This window comes from Choloepus didactylus, chromosome 2 (genome assembly GCF_015220235.1).
Source record: "Choloepus didactylus isolate mChoDid1 chromosome 2, mChoDid1.pri, whole genome shotgun sequence".
In the NCBI taxonomy this organism is placed as follows: Eukaryota; Metazoa; Chordata; class Mammalia; order Pilosa; family Megalonychidae; genus Choloepus; species Choloepus didactylus.
The window spans coordinates 203632762-203656581 of NC_051308.1; the positions used below are offsets into that span (position 1 = coordinate 203632762).

General features: G+C 44.7%; 2 protein-coding genes and 4 non-coding genes across 6 annotated transcripts; 1 reads left to right on the top strand and 5 right to left on the bottom strand.

Moving 5' to 3' along the window:
- The first annotated feature begins 1549 nt into the window (after window positions 1-1549).
- Window positions 1550-4957, top strand: BEST4 (bestrophin 4). The gene is made up of 9 exons (XM_037817122.1): window positions 1550-1701; window positions 1787-1881; window positions 2425-2658; window positions 2928-3082; window positions 3539-3616; window positions 3935-4117; window positions 4238-4318; window positions 4436-4590; window positions 4684-4957. The coding sequence occupies exons 1-9, from the start codon at window positions 1550-1552 to the stop codon at window positions 4955-4957; spliced, it is 1407 nt and encodes a 468-aa protein (XP_037673050.1).
- Window positions 4958-7815: 2858 nt separating this feature from the next.
- On the bottom strand, window positions 7816-10634 carry RPS8 (ribosomal protein S8). Its single transcript, XM_037817134.1, has 6 exons — window positions 10583-10634; window positions 10079-10185; window positions 9463-9562; window positions 8890-9065; window positions 8513-8642; window positions 7816-7983 (listed from the first exon to the last, which is right to left on the bottom strand). The coding sequence occupies exons 1-6, from the start codon at window positions 10584-10586 to the stop codon at window positions 7874-7876; spliced, it is 627 nt and encodes a 208-aa protein (XP_037673062.1). The 5' UTR covers window positions 10587-10634; the 3' UTR covers window positions 7816-7873.
- On the bottom strand, window positions 8102-8172 carry LOC119528353. Its single transcript, XR_005215658.1, has one exon. It is a non-coding gene; the product is annotated as a small nucleolar RNA SNORD38 (small nucleolar RNA).
- On the bottom strand, window positions 8757-8825 carry LOC119528352. The gene has a single exon (XR_005215657.1). It is a non-coding gene; the product is annotated as a small nucleolar RNA SNORD38 (small nucleolar RNA).
- On the bottom strand, window positions 9639-9742 carry LOC119528354. Its single transcript, XR_005215659.1, has one exon. It is a non-coding gene; the product is annotated as a small nucleolar RNA SNORD46 (small nucleolar RNA).
- On the bottom strand, window positions 10271-10350 carry LOC119528345. Its single transcript, XR_005215651.1, has one exon. It is a non-coding gene; the product is annotated as a small nucleolar RNA SNORD55/SNORD39 (small nucleolar RNA).
- Window positions 10635-23820: the final 13186 nt, after the last annotated feature.

The following is a 23820-nucleotide window of genomic DNA, read 5'->3' on the forward strand; positions in this document are numbered from 1 at the left end:
TCTGAGGAGTGACCTGAAGAAAATGGCAGGCTCCCTAGAGGAGGCTCTGTTTGAGCTGGACCTCGAAGTTACAGTAAGAATGAGCTATGCCAGAGGCTAAGGATAGAGGGGGTTGGGGATGGGGGGTTGGAAGTGGAGGCCACCCGAGAGGAGGGAAAGCAGCAGACCGTCCCAGATTTGCCCAGGATGCATGGGAGGTGGGGGGATATAGTGAAGATGAAGCCAGGGTGACAGTTGGCCCAGATGTCAGAGGGCCTCGTTGTGCCCAGCTTACGAACCAGGAGCTGGCACTGTGTGGCTAGGGGATGAGCTGGCAGGGCATCAGGAAAACGCTCTCTGCCTCCTAAGCTCTGAAGGGCTGTTCTGAGAGGAAATGTTAGGCCGTCATCCCTAGGAGTCAGGATGCTGGCCACAGAGCTGTGGGGTCTGTATCCTTACGCCTGAGTCCCCAGATCTGTGGCTTTGTCAGCCTGTGGCCCAGGGAAGGGGAAGGGCCAGACCAGGACCCCCCAGGGCCATTACTAGAAGCCCAATAGGGTAGCTAGCGCCCAGGACGCTGGCCAAGGAACTCAAGCCCTTGTCTAGGCCCAGTTTGGCCAGGATTCAGCTCTGGCTTTGAATCCTGCCTCCAACATGTCCTAGCTGCCTGACTCTGGGTGAGTCATTTACCTCTTAGAGACTCACCTGTGAAATTCCCACCTCATGGGGCTGTGATGGGAGGCTCCTGGAGAGGCTGATATAGTGGTGCCCTTGGCACGGTGCCTGCCACTTAGTGCTCAGTGATCAGCAGCTGTTATTACTATAACAGTTTACCATGCATCTATCTTCTCACCAGGAGCATGGGACAGTAATCCCTGTCACGCTGGCTTCAAGGACATGTCATCATCTGTGTGAGTTGTGGGGTCAGTGCAGGCAGCAGTTCTGCCACTCAAAGGCCAGTCCAACCCTGCAGGGGGAGGGAGGCACACCCAGTTCCCAGGGCCATGGGAAGCTGGGTGACAGCTTCAATCCATCAATGATAGCCTCAGTCTGGCCTAACTTTATGGACTCAGAAGGTACTTAAGTTTGTGGAGGGTGAGGGCTAGCCCAGTTCTCCTTCTCAGCACAGGCGGCTGCTCAGAACAGGTAGGCAGGTGTGGGGCAGAGGTGGAGGGGCACAGTGGTCTGGGCCTTGGGAGACTGGCTAAGCAGCTTTGAGGGCAAGGCCCCAAGTGGGCTAGGATGTCCCCAGCAGCTCAGGATTTAGTTACCTCTAGCCCTGCAGGGGAAGTGCAGCCTGGGGAAGCCTCATGCAGGAGAGGGCAGAGATGTCAGCTTCCCCTTGGCCAGCCCCATCCTGGCTTGACACAGGTAGCACTGAGTTCTGGGCAGGGAGTGGGATGTGCACCCCACCTTGTCCACAGACACAGGGTGAAGGCTGGGGTGTGAGTGACCAGAGTTGAAGGGAACCAAACTTGGGGACGGGAAGACCTGCTAACAAGAAGGTTCGCTGGGGAGGGGATAGCTTTGGGGACAGCTCCTGTGACCTCCTGTCCCAGGCACCAGCATCATGACGGTTTCATACACCCTCAAAGTGGCAGAGGCCCGCTTTGGAGGCTTCTCTGGTCTGCTTCTCCGTTGGAGGGGAAGCATCTACAAGCTCCTCTACAAGGAGTTCCTACTCTTCATTGCCCTGTACGCGCTGCTCAGCATCACCTACCGGTGAGGGTGGGGTCTCAGGGCTGGTCTGTGGGGGGTGGGGTTGCCCACTTCCCTCTAACCCAGGCCTATACCTGACCTTCCCCAGGGTGCTGCTGACCCAGGAGCAGAGGCATGTGTATGCCCAGGTGGCCCGGTACTGCAACCGCTCTGCGGACCTCATCCCTTTGTCCTTTGTACTGGGTAAGGACCCCCCTCCGTTCTTCCCTGGTATCTTCCATACCATCTTCCCTGACCCTCAGATTGAGCTGGCAGCTCAAAGGGTCAGGATTGGTCCAGTATTACCTGGAGGGCAGCCAGAGCAAGCACAGCAGGCAGTGGAGCTGGGTGCCAGGTCCAGGATTTCAGGAGGTCTAAGCTCGACCCTCTCTCCACACAAGGTACAAGCCATCTGCTGGCCTCACAACCCCACTCTGGGTAGCAGAGAGGAGCTGGAGATGGGTGGCAACCCTCTCCCCACCTTAGTGGAAAGCAGGTCTCAGAGTTAACCATTACCTGGCCCTGAACCCACCACTTCCCCTTCTGCCTGAGGAAGTTTGCACTGCTCCCTCCTTCTGGCCTGGCCCAAGCAGGGCAATGGCGAGGGCACCGGAGACCAGCGTGTGTCCCCCTGCCTTTGCTCAACGTGGCCTGGCCCAGGGCCCCTGGCTGGAGGGCGGAGCACGTTGACTTCTAGGCCCTTCATCCTCCCTTGCTGCCCCTCCGCTACCCATGGGGGCCCACCAGGTTTCTACGTGAGCATGGTGGTGAACCGCTGGTGGGCGCAGTACACCAGCATTCCGCTGCCCGACCAGCTGATGTGCGTCATATCGGCCAGCGTGCACGGCGTGGACCAGCACGGCCGCCTGCTGCGCCGCACCCTCATCCGCTATGCCAACCTGGCTTCGGTGCTGGTGCTGCGCTCGGTCAGCACCCGCGTGCTCAAGCGCTTCCCCACCATGGAGCACGTGGTGGACGCAGGTGCGGGGCCGGGAGTCCCAGGGGGCCGGGTACACCGCCGGATGCAGGTGCCGTCACGCTAGGGAATCCCTGGGGAGGGCCGGAGCCAGGACCCTCCCCGCGGGCTTCCTGAGGAGGGAGATGTGACCCCCAGGGGGCGCTCCCGGGCCCCAGAGTAGGGAGTCCTGGAACCGCGGAAAGATGCCAGGGCAGGGCTGCGATGTCGCGGAGCAGCAGCTTCCCCTGGCGGCGGCGGATGAAACTGCACCCCACCCACTTTGCTCCCGCAGGTTTCATGTCCCAGGAAGAGAGAAAGAAGTTTGAGAGCCTGAAATCCGACTTCAACAAGTACTGGGTTCCTTGCGTCTGGTTCACCAACCTGGCCGCGAAGGCCCGGAGGGATGGTCGCATCCGTGATGACATCGCTCTCTGTTTGCTCCTGGAAGTGAGTCGGCCTAGAACCTGGCCCATCTGCCCTCCTCCCTCCTGTGCAAACTACAAATTTTAGTAGTATATGTGCTAGGTACCAAGCAGTGTTGGAAGCATCGTGCCTATATTACTTTATTTGACCCTCACAGCAACCCTTGAGATAGGTATTCTTGCTATCATTCCCCTTTCACAGATGAAGAAACTGAGGCACAGAGTGGAAAAGAAACTTGTCCAAGTCACACAGCTAGTTAGCGGAGCTGCGATTCATACCCAGACATCATTCTGGTTCCAGGGTCTGTGCTCGCATGTACTTTGCAAAACTGCTTCCCATCACAGGCACCCCAGCCTAATACCTCTGAGACCAGAAGGATCCTCCATCCTGGCCCAGGACTGGTTTGTGCTGGGCTCCCCTCTTCCCTCCCCACTCTTCTTTCCTTACCTCTGCTGACTTTCTCTTCTTGCTGTTTCACAGGAGCTGAACAAGTACCGTGCCAAGTGCAGCATGCTGTTCCACTATGATTGGATCAGCATCCCTCTCGTCTACACCCAAGTAACTGCCTCACACTTCCTCAGCCCCAGAGCCCACTGTATGTCCCGTGCTGTGTATGAGATACTGAGCATTAGACATGGTACCTGCCCTGGGGCAGTTCAGTCAAGCGAGGCACTGAACAGCCAAGGGCTCATCCTCGAAGAACCCCGCCCGCCAGCCCGCCAGCCAGCCAAAGAGACCTCGTCCCCTCTAGTGTTGCCAAATCCTGCTACATGTTTAATTACTTGTGAGACGCCCCCATAGGTCCTCAGAGGCAGAGACATTTCTTTCTCCCTGTTCATCTGCACCATACCCTGAGTCTGACTTCCCCTTCTCCAGGTGGTGACCATAGCAGTATACTCCTTCTTTGTCCTCTCCCTGGTTGGTCGCCAGTTTGTGGAGTCAGAGGCTGCTGAGCCTCTGAGGCCAGGACAGGAGTCAGCAGCAGCCCTAGGGGACCTGGACATGTATGTGCCTCTCACCACTCTCCTGCAGTTCTTCTTCTATGCCGGCTGGCTCAAGGTGGGCACTTCTGGTAGTCATGGCTGCCTGCTCTGTAGAGACTGCAGCTCAGGGCCCACCCCAACCTTGGGGACAGAGAGTGGAGCTCTGAGCTTAAAAAACAGTTTCTGCAAACTGCAGGTGGCTGAACAGATCATCAACCCATTTGGTGAGGATGATGATGACTTTGAGACCAACCAGCTCATAGACCGCAATTTGCAGGTGTGCAGGGGAGGGGAGGGGAGGCCCTCCCCCTCCCCCTCCCCACCAGTCCTCAGCCAGGGTGTAGAGAGCAGGGGAGGTCTTGGTGACCTGCTGCCCTCTCCTCTGCTGGTCTAGGTGTCCCTGCTATCTGTGGACGATATGTACCAGAACCTGCCTCCCGCCGAAAAGGACCAATACTGGGACGAGGATTCAGCGCAGCCGCCCTACACTGTGGCCACAGCGGCCGAGACGCTGCGGCCTTCCTTCCTGGGCTCCACCTTCAACCTGCGGTGAGTGGCCGGCGCCGGCCGCGCCTCGCACCCTGCCGCCCCTTGTCCCGACACCGGGCGGAGTCTCACCCACGCCCGCCCTCCCGCCTGCAGCATGAGCGACGACCCTGAGCAGAGCCTGCAGGTGGAGGCGTACCCCGGGTCTGCCCAGCAGCTGCCCGCAACGCAGACTCCGCTGCTCGGCCGCTTCCTGGGGGCAGTAGCGCCCTCTCCTGCCATCAGCCTCCGGAACTTCGGCCGCGCACGAGGACCCCCGCGCACCCCTCACCTGCCTCGCTTCCGGGCTGAGGAGGGCGGTGACCCGGAGACCGCCGATCGCATCGAGGAGGAGGCGGCGGGATCAGGGGACGAGGCTTTGGAGCCCTGAGCAGAGAGCCGGAGCCAGACCGTCCTGCCTGCCTTTCCCCAGGCCTGCCCCACCGGCTTCCTTCCGCCCACTGCCACCTCCCAGGCCGGCCTGCCCTCCAGTGCTATTAGAGCAGCTGGAGCAATTAGGAATGGACCTTAGAAGAGGAAGATGGTGGGAAGGGCCTCAGACAGGGCTGGGAATGTCAACTCTGGTGGGAGTGAGGGTAGGATGGGTTGCCTCGGGGAGGTGAAGCTGGAAGGATAAATGAAGCCAGCCACGGTGGACTACAGCCCAAGGGCAATGTTAATTTCCTGGGCCTGGGGAAATAGTATACTCTTGGACCAATAGTTCACAAACTTGTGGGACCCTCAGCATCACCAGTTCTTGTTAAAAGAGTGCTGGGCAACATTCCCGAATTTTTGATTCATTAGGTTTGCATTGGAGCTCACGAATTTGCATTTCAAAGTTCCCAGGTAATGCTGATGCTGTTGGGAGAATTATAAATTAAAAATGTTTGGAAGGATATACCTTGATAACAAGTTACTTCTTAAGAGAGGTATTTTGGGAAACTTTTGCTTTATCTGTAATGTACAATTTTTTTTTAAATAAAAATATATTTGTTTACTACTAGTGAAGTTATAACTGTTATTTTAAAATTGAAATTTAGTAGGATGAAAAGGAAGTAAGAGTTTAGGAATCTGCCCAGGAGGTTGATTCAACTCAGATTTGAAGACAGACTGTGGGGCCCTAGAACTTCAGCATTTAGACTTGCGAATGCCAAGCCATTCTCCACTCAGTTTAAGGGGTAGAGAAGCTGTGGGTCCAAATCTGCAGTGCTGGGAGCACTAAGTTCTGAGAGGGGGAAAAGGGCCCTTGTGGAGTCACAAGAACAAGATTTCTGCCCTCTAAACTCAGCCTCTACCTAAATAAATTGGTAAATGCCAAAACTCAAAGACAAAAGAGCAACACTAGAGAACAGAGGTTAAGAGTGCATCCCCTGGTGTTGTCCACTGACTGGGTTCTAATCCTGGCTTTGCCCCTTTCTAGTTGTGTGACCATTTGGAAACTTAACATCTTTAAGACTCTATTTCCAAATATGTGGAGACTATAGTACTCCATAAAGACAGCCATTGATTCTGAAGGCATTTTAGTTTCTCTGGGTTGACTGGCAAGACAGCCTTGATCCAGTATGAGAAAGACCTGTTGGATCAACAGAGTTGAGGGGATTCAAGACTCTATTTAGATAGAATCCACTGGTCTTACAGATGGAGCAGAGTTTGGAATGAGGAAGGAGGAAAACTGATGATGCTTTGTAAACTCAAGTTAGACAAAAGCTGCATTGACACAAAGCTCTTAGCGAATGTTAGCTAACATTAAAGTGGTGATATTGGGTGTGAAGACAGGTGTAAGGCCTCCCGAGATGTTTCTTGTCCTCAAGGACAGATTTCGTACTTAGGAAAAGAGGTTTGTCTCCTGGCTCACCTTTCCCAACTGTCTATCCACAGAAGTCTGCAACTCAGCCAGGTTGACTAACCAATTGATTTTGAACTTCTTTGGCTCTAAGATATGTACTTATATTTTCCATCAACTTTAAATTTGATGGCTTCTCAATTTTTCTCCAATTCATTAATGTAGCACATATTTGAGTGCCTAGTATATGCCAGGCAGTCAGGTGCTAAAGACACAGTTGGGGACAAATATCCCTGCTACCCTGGAGTAACATTCTAATGGAGAGGAAGGCAAGATAGATATGCAAATAAAGTAAGCAAAATTTACCTCAGATTGAGATAAGGAGAAAAAACAGGAGAAAGGATAGACAACAGTATTGGGGACGGAGCTGCACCAGGAAGGGACTCACTAGGGTGACAGATCAAAGACCTGAAGGAGTGACCAATATGAGTATTTGTGAATAGCAGCAGAAACACTGAGACCAAATATGAAGCTACTGCAATAATCTAAGTGGAAATGTGATCAAAATGGTAGAGGTGGAAGTATTGACATATGATGGGAGTCAGGACATATTTTGAAGGTTAAGCCAACAAGATTTGTTGACCTAATGGATAGAGTGCAAGAATAAGGGAGGGGTCAGGAATGACCCAAGATTTTGACTTATGCAATTTGGGAAAACGAAGGAACACAGTGCATATGCATGCATGTGCAGAGATCAGTTATTTTGAACATTTCAACATTTGAGAGTCTTGATAACCAAGTGCAGATGTCAAAGTAGGTCTGGACCAAAGATGTTTCAAAGATGTAGCATAAGCAACATTGAAATTATATAAGGTGAGAACCCTTACAATTTAGCAATGCTGACTGAAATCACTGGTATCTTGAGATCTTTTTATTTAGGGTGGTAAAGGATTAGAAATCAAGAGAAAATTAGATATATAAATGCTCTCCATTTAAATTTATAAAAACCTTCAAAGCCAACAGGATCCCGGTATTTAATTAGTTTAGAGTGCTCTCAGTAATGCAGAAAAAAATAAACCTCAATTTTTCAAGGTTTGCAAAACCACCTAAACCCCATTCATGAACACCCAGCTTAAAAACAACCCTTCAAACCCAGGTCTGCGTAGGAAAGATCCAGGATCTTCACAAGAACCAACTACTCAGAAGTAGAATGCCTTGACTTCTATTAAGGGCCAATATTGGTGGGGGGCCCAGTGCCCCACTGAAAAAAGGCCTTTAGAGTGGGAAATGTTCCCCCAACAACAGAAAGGGGCAGCCCACATAACAGTTCTCCTCTTCAGAGAGAGGGGAAGCTGAGATCAATGGGGCACTTTGACAGTGTGTTAACAGGCAGAGGTAGGACGAGTTTAGTTCCAACCATTACCTCATCCATTTTGCTCGGCACAGAAAATGGAGATTCAAATATCCAGACATCACAAACATAGAACAAACCTTTATTACATGAGCTAGGATGGGAGGGAGTAATTATTTGCCTTTCCGAGCCTTGATTTTCCTCAGATAAAACTCCAACTCCTTGCCTTCTAGCACGTAGCCATCTGCTCGGCCACACTGGCCTGGCCTCGAAGCAATGCAAGCTGCAAGAGAGTATAAGGTGCTTAGCAAAATGACACAGTGGCCCCACCCAAACTTATCTACCCCTTTAAAAGTCCAGGTTGGCTCAAGTACCCTGGGGGAAAGCACTAAAGCCCACTGTCTCCTTCAGGTTATACTTTATCAACATCTCAAGTCTGTAGCAGAACTGGACAAAGTTTTCATCACTGAGACAGCCCCCTAAACAGGGGATGGACTTTCCAAAATACTCCTGGAAACCCAGAGGCAGAGGCCAGCCAAAGCCTCAGGCACAGGCCTATGGACTCCTACCCAGTATTTCATCAGTGAGAAGGTAGAATACCTTCTCACTGATTAAGTGGCCAAAGTGTCCTTGTATCCCAATACAATAGTGCCCCTTTCAATTTCAGAAATGCCTCAAATCAGAATAAACGGTACCCAGGAAAATCCTGGTAAATCTCCTAGACCACATGGCTGGCAATCAAAACAGTAAAATGCAAAGCGCACACCATTGCTTTGTGACACTTTCCTACCACCACACAACAGCCATCTCACCAAGAAGCTTGCCCTGCTGGAACTGTTCCTCAAGAAGACTGCTGATCTTGGCATTCTTTTTCCTTTCATCGTATTTCTTCTGAATTTTCTTTGATCGTTTTTTGTTTAAAATTTCTTCCTCCTCAGGAGTCTAAATAAATCAGAGGGTACAGTTGGGTTAGACGCGACCCCCAGCCCCAAACCCTAGCTTAAGGAAGGTCATTATAGACAGCCTTCTTGAACCCTGTGCATCCCAACCCCTGCCTTCCTCAGCAATAAAGGCTTCATCTCTCTCCCTTCAGAAGCAGAACTGGACATAGTTTTCATCACAAGAAGGCTGGAGTAAAGCTCCCCTCCCCTCTGCCCCTATAGGAGTGTTGGCTCCCCCAAACACGCACCAGCTTGGCCCCCTTCTTGCGGCCCAGGGGCAGAGCATAGTGGGACTCGTACCACTGCCGGTACGGTGTGCTATCAATGAGCACAATACAGTTCTTCACCAGGGTCTTGGTGCGGACCAGCTCGTTATTGGATGCATTGTAGACAACATCAATGATCCTTGTTTTGCGAGTACAACCTGCTCACAAGAGAAATTCGGTCAAGCCTTGCAAACATCAGTTGGCCTTGCCTTCCTCCCCAAGCTTTTCTGCCCTAGTAAGGCCTGAGAAGGTTCTTTATTGGAAAGAAGCAAGATAACTGAGCCTTTACTCAACCACAGGGCATCAGCTTGTCTTCCACAAATTCATCTCACCAGAGGTGACTGGCAAACACAAAGAGTCTCTTGACTCAGCCCCAATCACTGAGACTGTAGGAGTTAAGTCAGGACATTCACTGTGGGGAGAACTTTGTCAAGAACTTTCAGCAAGCAGTATTCTCAAGGACCTTGACTTGGGCCAGGGGTTTCCTGTTAAAAACACTGAAGCCTCAAGTGGCTTAGTGCCAGGTTCCCACCCACTCCTGTAAGCCTCACTCACACTCAGAACCCCAGGAGAAGTTCCCCACATCCAGCCTCAGGGCACGGTACTTCTTGTTGCCTCCTCGCACCCGAACTGTGTGTATGCGACGGGGGCCAATCTGGGAAACAAGGACATAGGAACTAGGTTATTAAAAAGAACAGGAAAGAGTAAGTGGAACATGGGATTAGTGGAGGCAACAGTCAGTGTAACTATGACAGGTCCTAGCATAGGCAAGTGGCAAAAACGTGATCAAGACGACCACAACCACACCTAAGGATATTTTTTCATCACTCTAGTTACCTCCAAAGGAAAAATCAGACACTGAAAATTAACTCGATGCAACAAACATACCAGGCTTTTATCACGGGAAACCCATTTCCCTCCAAGCTCCCTTCAAGCCTAGTTCGCAGCATTTGTATCCACTGTTAGACCCCAAGCTCCCGGGGAACAAAGACCATGCAATCAATCTCTTTAGTATTTATTTGTTCAACATGCAAAAGCAGGGGGGCCGCACAGTCCCAACAATTAAAATAAATGAAAAGTCCGACAAAGAACGCACACGGCGATGAAACTCGACCACAGTACAGACAGCAAAAGGAAGGCACCCTCCGGGTAGTGAGGCTCACGCACGCACCTTTGTGTTGGCAGCCGGGCGTCCTAGCTCATACTTTCGCTTCTTGTGATAGGGTTTTCTCTTGCCCCCGGTCTTGCGGCGCTTGTGCCAGTTGTCCCGGGAGATTCCTACGTGAGGCAGGGACGGACGCTTGAGCCTTTGGAACCCAGGGCCTGCGCCTCACCAACCCCCAAACTCCCGCGTCGGACGGGCCGCACGCTCAGCTCTCCAAGGTTGGCTTCCCCACTGCGCATTCGGGAGTTCGCAGCACTACCGAAATCTCATCATATACGCGCGGCCCAGCCCGGACCTCCTTTCCCGCGGCAGCCATGTTGGTGCGGCTTGCAGCCGGTGCGCCCTTGCAGCCCCAGGAGCGGGCCTGGGAGGCCAAAACACGAAGACCACCCCTCCTCAAGGCTGTTCGTTGCCGGAGGTCGGGGCGCTCACACTTCTAACCTGGCTGCGAGGCAGGATGGCGCCAGATTGAATTCAACCCCTCACCCTGACCCACGACCAGAGACTCACCCATCGCAAGGCGCTGGCTGGAAAGAGGAAACGCAAAGCTTCACGGTCCGGTTTGTAAAACAGAGTCCCGCCCCCTTTACGTCTTTTCCTGGCGCCATTAATATGGACCTGGAGCCGGAGTATGACGTTATTGACGTCACTACGACCGGGCTGAAAGGCCCAGGGTCTGGGAGAGTCCTTCTGGCTCCGGAGAGCCCTGCCAACTTAGCCCTCTGAGCTCGGTTGGGGAATCTTGCCTGTGTGCAAACTTTCGCTAGAAGTTGAGGGATTTAGGGCACAACCTAGGGGAGTGGCATTGTTTTATTACCGTTAAAAAGATTCGTTTGAGAGGCTGAGTAGTTCAGGATGAGAGATGGGGGTGTGTTGGAAAAGGGTGGAAGGTCGCAGAGATGGAAACCAGTGGTAGACGTCAGTTTTGTTTTGAGGAGCTTGGTGATTGGACAGGAAGGGTGCAGGAGAGGCAGGTGCCATGGATTCCTAAGTTTCTCACTCGATCAATCAGATAAATACTAGTGCCATTTACGGAGATGGGGTAGACTGTGGTAGGAGCTGTTCTGGACATGTTCATTTTGAGATCTTGGTGCATTATCTAAGTGGGAATGAGAGGTAGCCCCTGCATTTTCATGTCTGGTCCTTCTGATAGAAGAGACGTGGACAGAAAATGTCACTTTGGGAATCGTTGGTGTATATATGGTAATTAAATCCATGAGACTGAATGGAACCTAGGGAGAAAGTATAAAGCATGGGTAAGTAAACTTCTCTAAAGGGCCAGTAAGTAAATACTTTAGGCTTTGTAGGTTATAGGGCCTCTGCCACAACTACTCACCTCGGCTGTTCTAGTATGAAAGCAGCCGTAGACATAGGTAAATGAATGAATGTGGCTGTGCTCCAAAAAACCAACTTTGTGGATAAACAGATTTGAACTTCATAGAGTTTTTATGTGCCATGAAATGTGCTTTCAGTTTTTTTTTCAACCATTTAAAAATGTAAACACCATTCATACATCATGGGCCCAGTTAGCAGGCAGTAGTTGGCCAACCCCTGGCATAAAGAAATACAAGAAGAGGGCCTAAGTTCCAGGCTTGAGGAATATCAAAATTTAAAGGCCAGGTAGGAAAAAAAAGCTGGCAAAGGAGACAGAAGGAACAGTTAGTGTGGCCTAGGGCCATGTCATAGAAGTCAAGGAAAGAGAGTAGGTCTAATGCTGCTGTGACGTCTAATTAAAATGAAGACTAAAACTAGTGATTATCGGGAGAAAGGACTTGATCAGACATCTCTCCAAAGAATATATACAAATGGCCAATAAACGCATGAAAAAATGCTCAACATCATTAGTCATTAGGGAAATACACCTTAAAACCATAGTGAGATATCACTTCACACCCATTAGGGTGGCTATAGTAATAATAATAATAATAATAACCAGAATATAAGAAGTGTTGGTGAAGATGTGAGAAAATTGGAAGCCTTGTGCACTGCTGATTGGAATGTCAAATGGTGCAGCCACTGTGAAAAACTGTTGGTTCTCAAAAAATTAAACCTAGAATTACCACAGGACTCAACAATTCAACTTTTAGAATTGAAAACAGGGACTCAGATGCTTGTACATGAATGTTCATAGCAGCATTATTTACAATAGTCAAAAAATGGAAGCGACCCAGTGTCCATCAATAGATGAATTAAAAATATACAGTATATACATACAATGGCATATTATATAGCCATAAAAAGTAATGTTCTGATACATGTGACAAAATGGATGAACCTTGAAAACTCTCTTTCCTTGGCTTCTATGACATGGCCCTGGGCCACACTAACTGCTCCTTCTGTCTTCTTTGCCAGCTTTTTTTTTCTACCTGGCCTTTAAATTTTGATATTTCTCAAGCCTGGAACTTAGGCCTTCTTACTATGCCAAATGAAATAAGCCAGATAAAAGGACAAATAGTGTATGATTTCACTTATATGAAATACCTAGAATAAGAAAATTCATAGAGACCAAATAGATTACAGGGGCTGTAGGGAGGAGAAAAGGCGGAATTACTGCTTAATGGGTACAGAGTTTCTGTTTGGAGTGATAAAAAAAAATTGAAGTAGATAGTAGTGATGACTGCATAACATTTGAATGCAATTAATGCCTCTGATTTGTACATTTAAAAATGGTTAAGATGGCAAATTTTAATTTTTTAAAAAATGAGTTTTGGATTTAGTAACCCAGAAGTCCTTGATGACATTGGCAAGAACAGTTTCTGTGCAATGGGGTAGGCAAAAACTTGATTAGAGGGGGTTAAAAAGAGTGGGAATTAAAAAGGAAAAAAAAGATACAGTATGTGTAGTCAATCCTCATGACATTAAAGGGAAGGAGAGAATTAGGCTGGTGAATATAGAGCAAAAGGGCAACTTTTTAAGGTAGTAAACTGAGCTCCAGAGATGGGTAGGCACTTCCTACACTTGGTTCCAGGTCCTACCCCATACCTGGAAGCAATTCTCTCAACATTATCCCTTCTTTCTTCTTTTGTCACCTACCTTTCATTGGCTTCCCAGCACACTCAGAATAAAATCTAAATCCCTTACCATGCCGTGGGAGATCCAAGAGTATCTGGCCTCTGCTTTTCTCTTTGACCTGCTCTCCTACACCTCATCCTCTCTTAACTCCAGGGCCATTGACCTTGCTATTCCTGCCTCAGGCCTTCCTTCAGCTCTTACTGGAAAGCTCTTCCAGGTCTTAACAGGACTCCTCCCCTCACTTCATCAGGTCTCTGCTCAAATGTCACAGTCCAAATACACCGGGGGACCTTCTCCTAAAACCTGCTTTCTGAATTAGCAGCACCCTCTCATCTATCTCTACCCATTTAGAGAATGGGGAATGTGGAGTAAATGCTTAAATGGGTACAGAGTTTCTGTTTAGTAATACCAAACATTGTTTTTAAATGCCCATTTATTATCAGTCTTCCCCACTAAAATATAATATGTATGATGTTAGAGACTTTGTCTTGTAAACCACTACATCCCCAACACCTAGTATAATGCCTGGAACTTAGTAGGCACTCAAATATTTGAATGGCAAATTCTTGTTCTCCTTATGTATTGTATTCACTTGTTTCCCATAGACTGTGAGATCTTAAAAGTATGATACCTGTATATCAGTCATTTCTCCATTCCCAGCCCGTTGGCACAAGAGAAGGAAGAAACTTTAGCATTGGGCTAAAAAGGAGAGGATAGTTTCAAGGGCACTTGTTAGATGATGAAATTTTGTAATGGACTGGATTATAGAAATGGAAGAAGAGTTTTCTTCCCTGGGAAACTGCATGGAGGTGGCATAACACCAATTAGTAAAGACTATAGGAGGGGCAGGATTCTAGGAAGTTTCAGTCTTAGCTTGAGTTTTGTTGTTTTTTAATTTTTATTGTGATAACATATTTACAGCATAAATTTTACCATTTTAATCATTTTCAAGTATACAATTCAGTGGTATTAATTACATTCACAATGTTGTGCTACTATCACTACATCTTTTTCATCACCAGAATTTTTTCGTCACCCCAAACAGAAACTCTGTACCCATTTAAGCATTTACTCCACATTCCCCATCCCCCACCCCTGGGAACCTGTAATCTACTTTGTCTCTCTGAATTTGCATATTTAGGTATTTCATATGAGTGAAATCATAAACGATTTGTCCTTTTGTATTTGGCTCACCTCCCCCAACATGATATCTTTAAGGTTCATCCTTGTTGTAGAATGTATCAGAACTTCATTCCTTTTAATGGCTAAATAGTATTCCATTGCATGTATATACCATTCATCTGTTGATGGATACTTGGGTTGCTTCCAGATTTTGGCTGTTGTAAATAAATGTTGCTATGAACATTATTGTACAAATATCTGTGTTTTCAATTCTTTGTTATATACCTAGAAGTGGGATCACCAGGGTATCAGGTGATTATATGTTCTGAAGAACCACCACTGTTTTCTCTTGTGGCTTCACCATTTTATATTCCCTTCTCTGTATCCTCACCAACACTTGTCATTTTCTGTTTTTAAAATAATAGCCTCTAGAGGTATCTTGTGGTTTTGAGTTGTGTTTTCCTAATGGCTAATGTTGAACATCTTTTCATGTGCTTATTGGCCATTTGTATATCTTCTTTGGAGAAATAGCTATTTGTTTTAGTTTGCTAGGCTGCTGAAAAGCATATGCCATGAAAAATATAATTTGTGTGCTTACATTTAGAGTGTGGAAAACTGTCCAAATCAAGGCTTCATCAAGGTGATGCTTTCTTCCCAAAGGAGGGCTGCCAGCGGTCCCTGGATCCTCTGCCAGATGGCGGCACCTGCTGGTCTTTCCCTTCTCTTCTGGGTTTCATTGCTTTCATCTTCTTCCTTCTGTGGCTTTTTCTCCCTCTCTGTATTCATCCCAATTATAAAGGACTCCAGCAAGAGGATTAAGACCCATCCTGAATGAGGTGGGTCACACCTTAACTGAAGTAGCCTCTTCAAAAGATTCTACCTACAATGGGCCCACATCCACAGGAATGGATTAACTTTAAGAATATGCTTTTCTGGGGTGCATACAGTTTCAACCCACAACACTATTTAAGTCCTTTTGCCCATTTTTAAATTGGGTTGACTTTTTGTTGATGGGTTTTAGGAGTTTCTTATATATTCTGCATATGAAACCACCCTTATCAGATGTATGGTTTCCAAATATTTTCTTCCACTTGGTAGGTTGTCTTTTCACTTACTTGATAATATCCTTTGATGCACAAAAGTTTTTAATTTTGATGAAGTCCCATTTATCTAATTTCTTTGGTTGCTTCTGCTTTGGGTGTAAAATCTAAAAATCCATTACCCAATACAGAGTCCTGAAGAAATTTCCCCGTATTTTCTTCTTAGGGTTTTATAGTTTTAGCTTTTCTATTTAGGTCAATCCATTTTGGAATATTAAATAATATTTTTGTATATGGTATTAAGTAGTGGTCCACTTTCATTCTTTTATATGTGGATATTCAGTTTTCCTAGCACCATTTGTTGAAAAGACTGTTCTTTCCCCATTGAGTGGACTTGATACCCTTGTCAAAATCAATTGGCCTTTGATGTGAGGGCTTAGCATGAGTTTGACTTGCTGTGGGACATAGGAGTGCCTATTCCCTGTATTGGAAATAGTTGGAAAAATGAGTTTGAAGCTTGTAAGAGGATGGAACTGAAATTTCAAACTCCTGCCACCATGATTTCACTCCACCTAGACCCAGTGGTCCACGCTTTCACTCACTCTGCATCACATGAACATCTTCAACTCCCTCAACCTTATAACATTCACCAGCCTCACCCTGTAAATACTTAAACCTTGGACCTGTCCAACCACTTGTGCCTGACATCTGGGTTGCAGAATGTTTCTGGGTCAAGTTATAGAGCTCTGCAGATTGATGCCACTGGAAATTAAGAACAATTGGTATTAAGCATTGTGCTAGGCCATGGAGAGTCTACACAATAAAAGACTTATGTGGATCTCTTATTTTCCACATAGGGTTTTAGATGGATTAAAGAGATGATGTATGAAAAACTGTTTGTTATTTAGTGAGTGCCCAAAAAGTTAAACATAGAATTACCATACAACCCAGTAGGAACCCATATTCTAGGTATATACCCAAAAGAATTGAGAACAGTTACTTGTAAACCTATGTTCATAGCAGCATTATTCACAGTAGTTAAAAAGTAGAAACAGTCCAAATGTCTACAATAATAAAATGGCAGTATATACATATAATGGAATATTATTCAGCCATAAAAGGGATGAATTCTGATACATGCTATAAACATGGATGAACCTCAAAAATATGCTAAGTAAAAGAAACCAGATACAAAAGCCAACTGTTGTATGATTCCATTTATATGAAATGTTCAGAATGGATAAATCCATAGAGTGAGGACACAGATTAGTAGTTGCTAAGGGCTGGAGGGAGGGAGGAATGGGAAGAACTGTATAATGGATTTGGGGTTTCCTTTAGGGATGAAAATGCTTTGGAATTAGATAGAGGTGGTGATTGTACATTACGAATATACTAAATGCCACTGAATTGTTCACATTAGATTGGTTAATTTTATGTTATGTGAATTTCACCTCAATGAAATTTTTATAAAGAAAAAAAAGACTTATGTGGAGCTTAAACTCTACTAGGAGAGAGAACATATTTAGATTGTAATAAGTGCTGTGAATGAAATAATGTGCTGTCATAGGGCAGAAGGGCAAACTGAGATGGCTTCTCCGGGGTGACATTTAAACTGAGAACTGGAAGAAAGAAAATCCTTTTGAAAAGTTGATAATTCCAGATAGAAGGAATATCATTTGTAAAAAGCCCTGATAGAGGTAAGCACTTCCAGAAGGTAGACTAAGGACCTCTGAAGATCTGAAGACTAAGACCTCAGAAAAGCAACCAGAACACTGGCAAAAATTTTCCAAATCAATATTTTCAGTACTCTGGAAATTAAAGGATTGCAACAATTCAAGGAGTGTTTACTCAAGAAAAACAGCTGAATCATGGTAAGAACAAAGCTAAACTGCATTTTAGTTTTCCCTAATCCCATCTTCTCTCAAGATCTGTGGTAGCCTTGAAAACCAACAGTTTTGCATCTACGGTAACTGTGAGAAATGACAACTTAACAACCACTGTAGGCGACATAATGGGTCTGGAGATTCCCCAAAGTGCCATCACCAGAGAATTGTCACAGTTTGACCTGTCTGGCAGCTTGCTGAAAAGCTCCATTCTTAGGGCTTGTCTTTATTTGACCTAACTCAGAGCTCACTGTTTGAACAAACCTATTCTAAGGGCATATTAAAAAAAAAATATGCAGGGCAATGCAGCTTCCTGAGGCAGTATTACCAGTTGGAGCTAATAAGACGCTGACCAAAAAACTTAAAAAGAAAAACAGGAGAGAGAAATGTCCATAGGGGAATGTTTAAAGCTCTGACATGTTCCTGGAAATCTAGAAGGCCACATGCATATGCAGGGCTGAGTACATGCCCAGAAACACGCAAAAGTCAGTAGTGTTTCTATATGCTAGTAATGAGCAATCTGAGGAAGAAATGAAGAAAAAAATTCCATTTACAGTAGCAACTAAAAGAATCAATTATCTAGGAATACATTTAACCAAGGATGTAAAAGACTTGCACACAGAAAACTACAAAACATGAAATCAAAAAGGAAATCAAGGGAGACATAAATAAATGGAAGGGCATTCCGTGTTCATGGATTGAAAGACCAAATTTTGTTAAGAGGTCAATTCTACCCAAATTGATTTACAGATTCAACACAATCCCAATCAAAATTCCAACAGCCTAGTTTGCAGAAATGAAAAAGACAATCATCAAATTTATTTGGAAGGGTAAGAGGCCCTGAATAGACAAAAACATCTCCCTAAAGAACAAAGTAGGAAGACTCACACTTCCTGACTTTAAAGCATATTACAGAGGCAGTGGTCAAAACAGCATGGTACTGGCATAAAGATGGATTTTTAATCAGCGGGATTGAACTAAGTATTCAGAAATAGACCCTCACATCTGTGGTCAATTGATTTTTGACAAGGCTGCCAAATCCACTCATCTGGGACAGAACAGATATTTGTACACCAATGTTTATAGCAGCATTATTTAAATAGCAAAAAGGTGGAAGCAACCCAATTGTTCATCAACAAACGAATGGATAGACAAAATGTGGTATATACATACAGTGGAATTTATTCAGTCATTAAAAGGAATGAGGTTCTGATACATGCTGCAACATGGATGAACCTTAAAGATATCACATTGAGTTAAATAAGCCAACATAAGGGGACAAATAATTATGATTCCACTTATATGAAATACCTAATCTATGCAAAGCCATGGACACAGAAAGTAGATTAGAGGCTACCAGGAGCTGTGGTGGGGCTACGGGAAATGGGGTTATTACTTAATGGGTACAGAGTTTCTGTTTGGCGTGATGGAAAAGTTTTGATAATGGATAGTGGTGATGGTAACATAACATTGTGAATATAATCAATACCACTGAATTGTATACTTGGAAGTAGTTAAAATAGGGAATTTTTAGTTGTATATGTTACCATAATAAAAAGTTACCAAAAAATAGGGATGCGTATGGTCTCTTTGAAATGTTCTTTTATTGTATGTTTGTTTTCTTTTTAACTTTTTTTTTCATACAGTTGATTTAAAAAAGAAGGGAAAGTTAAAAAAAGAAAAAAAAGAAAAAAGACAAACAAGGAAAAAAAAAAAAAAAGATGTAGTGCCCCCTTGAGGAGCCTGTGGAGAATGCAGGGGTATTCGCCTACCCCACCTCCATGGTTGCTAACATGACCACAGACATAGGGGACTGGTGGTTTGATGGGTTGAGCCCTCTACCATAAGTTTTACCCTTGGGAAGACGGTTGCTGCAAAGGAGAGGCTAGGCCTCCCTGTATTTGTGCCTAAGAGTCTCCTCCTGAATGCCTCTTTGTTGCTCAGATGTGGCCCTCTCTCTCTGGCTAAGCCAACTTGAAAGGTGAAATCACTGCCCTCCCCCCTACGTGGGATCAGACACCCAGGGAAGTGAATCTCCCTGGCAACGTGGAATATGACTCCCGGGGAGGAATGTAGACCCGGCATCGTGGGATGGAGAACATCTTCTTGACCAAAAGGGGGATGTGAAAGGAAATGAAATAAGCTTCAGTGGCAGAGAGATTCCAAAACGAGCCGAGAGATCACTCTGGTGGGCACTCTTACGCACACTTTAGACAACCCTTTTTAGGTTCTAAAGAATTGGGGTAGCTGGTGGTGGATACCTGAAACTATTAAACTACAACCCAGAACCCATGAATCTCGAAGACAGTTGTATAAAAATGTAGCTTATGAGGGGTGACAGTGGGATTGGGAATGCCATAAGGACCAAACTCCACTTTGTCTAGTTTATGGATGGATGTGTAGAAAAGTAGGGGAAGGAAACAAACAGACAAAGGTACCCAGTGTTCTTTTTTACTTCAATTGCTCTTTTTCACTCTAATTATTATTCTTGTTATTTTTGTGTGTGTGCTAATGAAGGTGTCAGGGATTGATTTAGGTGATGAATGTACAACTATGTAATGGTACTGTAAACAATCGAAAGTACAATTTGTTTTGTATGACTGCGTGGTATGTGAATATATCTCAATAAAATGATGATAAAAAAAATTAAAAAAAAAATAGGGATGCAAAAATTAAAAAAAAAAAAAGGAATATGATAAACCATTACATTCTAACAAATTAGATAACTTAGATGAGGTGGACAAATTTCTAGAAAAACATCAACTAGCAAAACTACCTCAAGAAGAAATTTGAAAATCTAAACAGATTTACAAGTAAAAAGATTGAATTAATAAATTTCCCACAAAGAAAAACCCAGAAACAGATAGCTTCACTGGTGAGTTTTACCAAATGTTTAAAGTATAATTAACACAACTCCTGCCCAAGTTCTTCTAAAAAACAGAAGAGGGGACACTTCCCAACTCATTCAATGATGCCTATATTATCCTGCTAACAAAACCAGACAAAGATATGACAATAAAAGAAAACTACAGACTAATATCCCCTATTGAATATTATGCCAGTTTGAATAATTGTGTCCCCCAAACGCCATTATCTTTGATGTAATCTTATGTGGGCAGACGTTATCAGTGTTGATTAGATTGTAATTCTTTGAGTGTTTCTTTGGAATGTGCCCCACCCAGCTGTGGGTGATGACTCTGATTGGATAATTTCCATGGAGGTGTTGCTCTGCCCATTCAGGGTGGGTCTAAGTTGATCAGTGGAGCCATATAAATGAGCTGACATAACAGAAGGAACTCAGTGCAGCTGTGAGTGATGTTTTGAAGAGGAGCTACAGCCAAGAGGGACACTTTGAAGAAAGCACAGGAGCTGCAGATGAGAGACAGTTTGAAGACGGCCATTGAAAGCAGACTCTTGCTCCAGAGAAGCTAAGAGAGGACAAATACCCCAAGTGCAACTAAGAGTGACATTTTTGAGGAACTGCAGTCTAGAGAGCAACATCCTGGGAGAAAGCCATTTTGAAACCAGAACTTGGAGGAGACGCCAGCCACGTGCCTTCCCAGCTAACAGAGGTTTTCCGGATGCCACTGGCCATCCTCCAGTGAAGTTATCCGATTGTTGATGCGTTTACCTTGGACACTTTATGGACTTAAAACTGTAACTTTGTAACCAAATAAACCCCCTTTTATAAAAGCCAATCCATTTCTGGTGTTTTGCATTCTGGCAGCATTAGCAAACTAGAACAAATATAAACAGAAAAAGTCCTCAACAAGATACCAGCAAACCAAATCCAGCAACATATAAACAGGATTATACAAAACCAAGTGGGATTTATCCCAGTAATACAAGAGTGTTTTTGGTATATGAAAATCAATTAATGTAGTATACCACATTCATAATGACCAAAACCAAAAAACAAAAAAACAAAAACCACATGTTCTTAATACACAGAAAACATATTTGCACAATCCAGCACCCTTTCATGATAAAAATACTCAACAAACTAGGGATAGAAGTAAACTTCATCAACCTGATAAAGGCTATCTATGGAAAACCCACAGTTAACATTATACTTCTTGGTATAAAACTGGATGCTTTTGTTCTAAGATCAGGCACAAGACAAGGGTATCCACTCTTGCCACTTCTATTCAAAATAGTTTGGCAGTTCTGCCCAGGGCAATTAGGAAAGAAAAATAAGTCATCTAGATTGGAAAGGAAGAAGTAAAACAATCTATATTTGCAGATGATAAGAACTTATATGTAAAAATCTTAAGAATCCTCCCCAAAACCATTAGAACTAATTAAAAAGTTGAGCAACGTTGAAGGATACAAGATCAATATGCAAAAGTCAATAGTATTTCTATATGCCAGCAATGAACAATCCAAAAATGAACTTCAGAAAACAATTCAATTTCCAGTAGCATCAGAACAATTTTAGCGAAGAGTGAGAATTAAACACGGAAAATTACAAAATATTGTTGAAAAAAATCAAAGAAGACCTAAATAATAAATGCAGACATCTCATATTCGTGGATTGTAAGGCTTAATATTGTTAAGATGACAATACTCCCCCAAAAGATCTATAGATGTATTGCAATCTCTATCAAAATCTCAGCTTTTATTTGCACAAATGCATATGGAAACCCTTAAATTCCTATGAAAAATGCAAGAGGGCCTGAATAGCCAAAACAATCTTCAGAAATAACAAAGTTGGAGGACTCATTCCTGATATCAAAACTTCAAAGCTATGGTAATCAAGACAGTGTGGTACTGACATAAGGATAGACATATAGATTAATGTAACAAAATGGAGAATCCAGAAAATCAACCCGTACATGTATTGTAAATTAATTTTCAATAAGGGTACCAAGACAACTTTGTTATTCCTATTTGAGGCTCTATACAAATTTCACTTACTAAGTTTATTCTTCATAAACTTAAATCCTCCAGAGAATTCCTATACCAGCTAAGTCCCAAAACCCAGAAGCAAGGCAACAGCATCTTCAAGAACATCAATCAGATGTGTCCCTTTTTCCCATAATGTCAACATCCCTTTTCAACATGAACAAGTTACAGTGGTCACTGCCTAGACATCCCTGAAGATCTGAAAAGTGATTAGACTAGAGGAAGGGGTAGCAACAGACAAGATGGAATTTAATAAAGGATTATGAATACAGAATCTCTATATAATTTTCTTCTTCTTAGTTGCTAGGGTATTAGAATAGCTGGAAGGAATGAATTGAAATGGTGGAACTGTAATCCATAGCATCCTTTGAAATTTGTTCTATAGCTACTTGTTAAATTGTAATTTGAAAATTATCACCTTTTTGTATATATGTTGTATTTCACAATAAGAAAATAACTGAAACTATGGTGTTCCAGTTTGGATGTATTATGTCCCCCCAACCACCATGTTCTTTGATGCAATCTTGTGGAGGCAGACAAATTAGGGTTGATTAGTTTGGAATCTTTGGATTAGGTTGTTTTCATGGAGATGTGACCCACCCAACTGCAGGTGATAACTCTGATTGAATTATTTCCATGGAGGTGTGGCCCTCCCCATTCAGCGTGGGTCCTAATTAAATCACTGGAGTCCTTTAAAAATGCTGGCACAAAGCCAGATGCTTGCTAGCTTAGCTCAGAGATGCTTGAAGTTGTGGACCCCTGACATTGGCTGCAGCCAAGAGAGACATTTTGAAGACAGCCATTGAGAGTAGACTTTTGCTACTCCAGAGTTTGCCTGGGAGAAACTAAGAGAATATTCCTAGATGCCTAGAGTGAAATGTCCTGGGAGAAATCCATTTTGAAACACAACCTGGGAGCAAAGGAAGAAGACACCAGCCACATGCCTTCCCAGACAACAGAGGTGTTCCAGACGCCATCGGTGTTTGTTCTAGTTTGCTAATGCTACCAGAATGCAAAACACCAGAGATGGATTGGCTTTTATAAAAGGGGGTTTATTTGGTTACACAGTTACAGTCTTAAGGCCATAAAGTGTCCAAGATAACAAATCAACAATTGGGTACCTCCACTGGAGGATGGCCAATGGCATCTGGAAAACCTCTGTTAGCTGGGAAGGGACGTAGCTGGCATCTGCTTCAAAGTTCTGGTTTCAAAATGGCTTTCTCCTGGGACTTTCCTCTCTAGGCTTCAGCTTCTCTCCAAAATGTCACTCTCAGTTGCTCTTGGGGTGTTTGTCCTCTCTTAGCTTCTCTGGAGCAAAAGTTGGCTTTCATAGGCTGTCTCCAAAATGTCTCTGTAAGCTGAAGCTCCTCTCTTAGTTCCAGTGCATTCTTCAAAGTGTCCCTCTTGGCTGTAGCACCTCTTCAAAAGTTCACTCTCAGCTGCACTGAGTTCCTGCTGTTTGTCAGCTCATTTATATGGCTCCACTGATCAAGGCCCACCCTCAATGGGTGGGGCCACGCCTCCACGGAAATATCTCATCAGTTATCACCCACAGTTGGGTGGGTGGCATCTCCATGGAAACACCCAAAGAATTACAGTCTAATTAACACTAATAGGTCTGCCCAACACAAGATTCCATCAAAGATAATGGCGTTTGAGGGGACATAATACACTCAAACTGGCACAGTGTTCTTCTGTGAAGGCAGCCTATTGTTGATGCCTTAGCTTGGACACATTTGCAGCCTTAAGACTGTAACTTTGTAACCAAATAAACCCCCTTTATAAA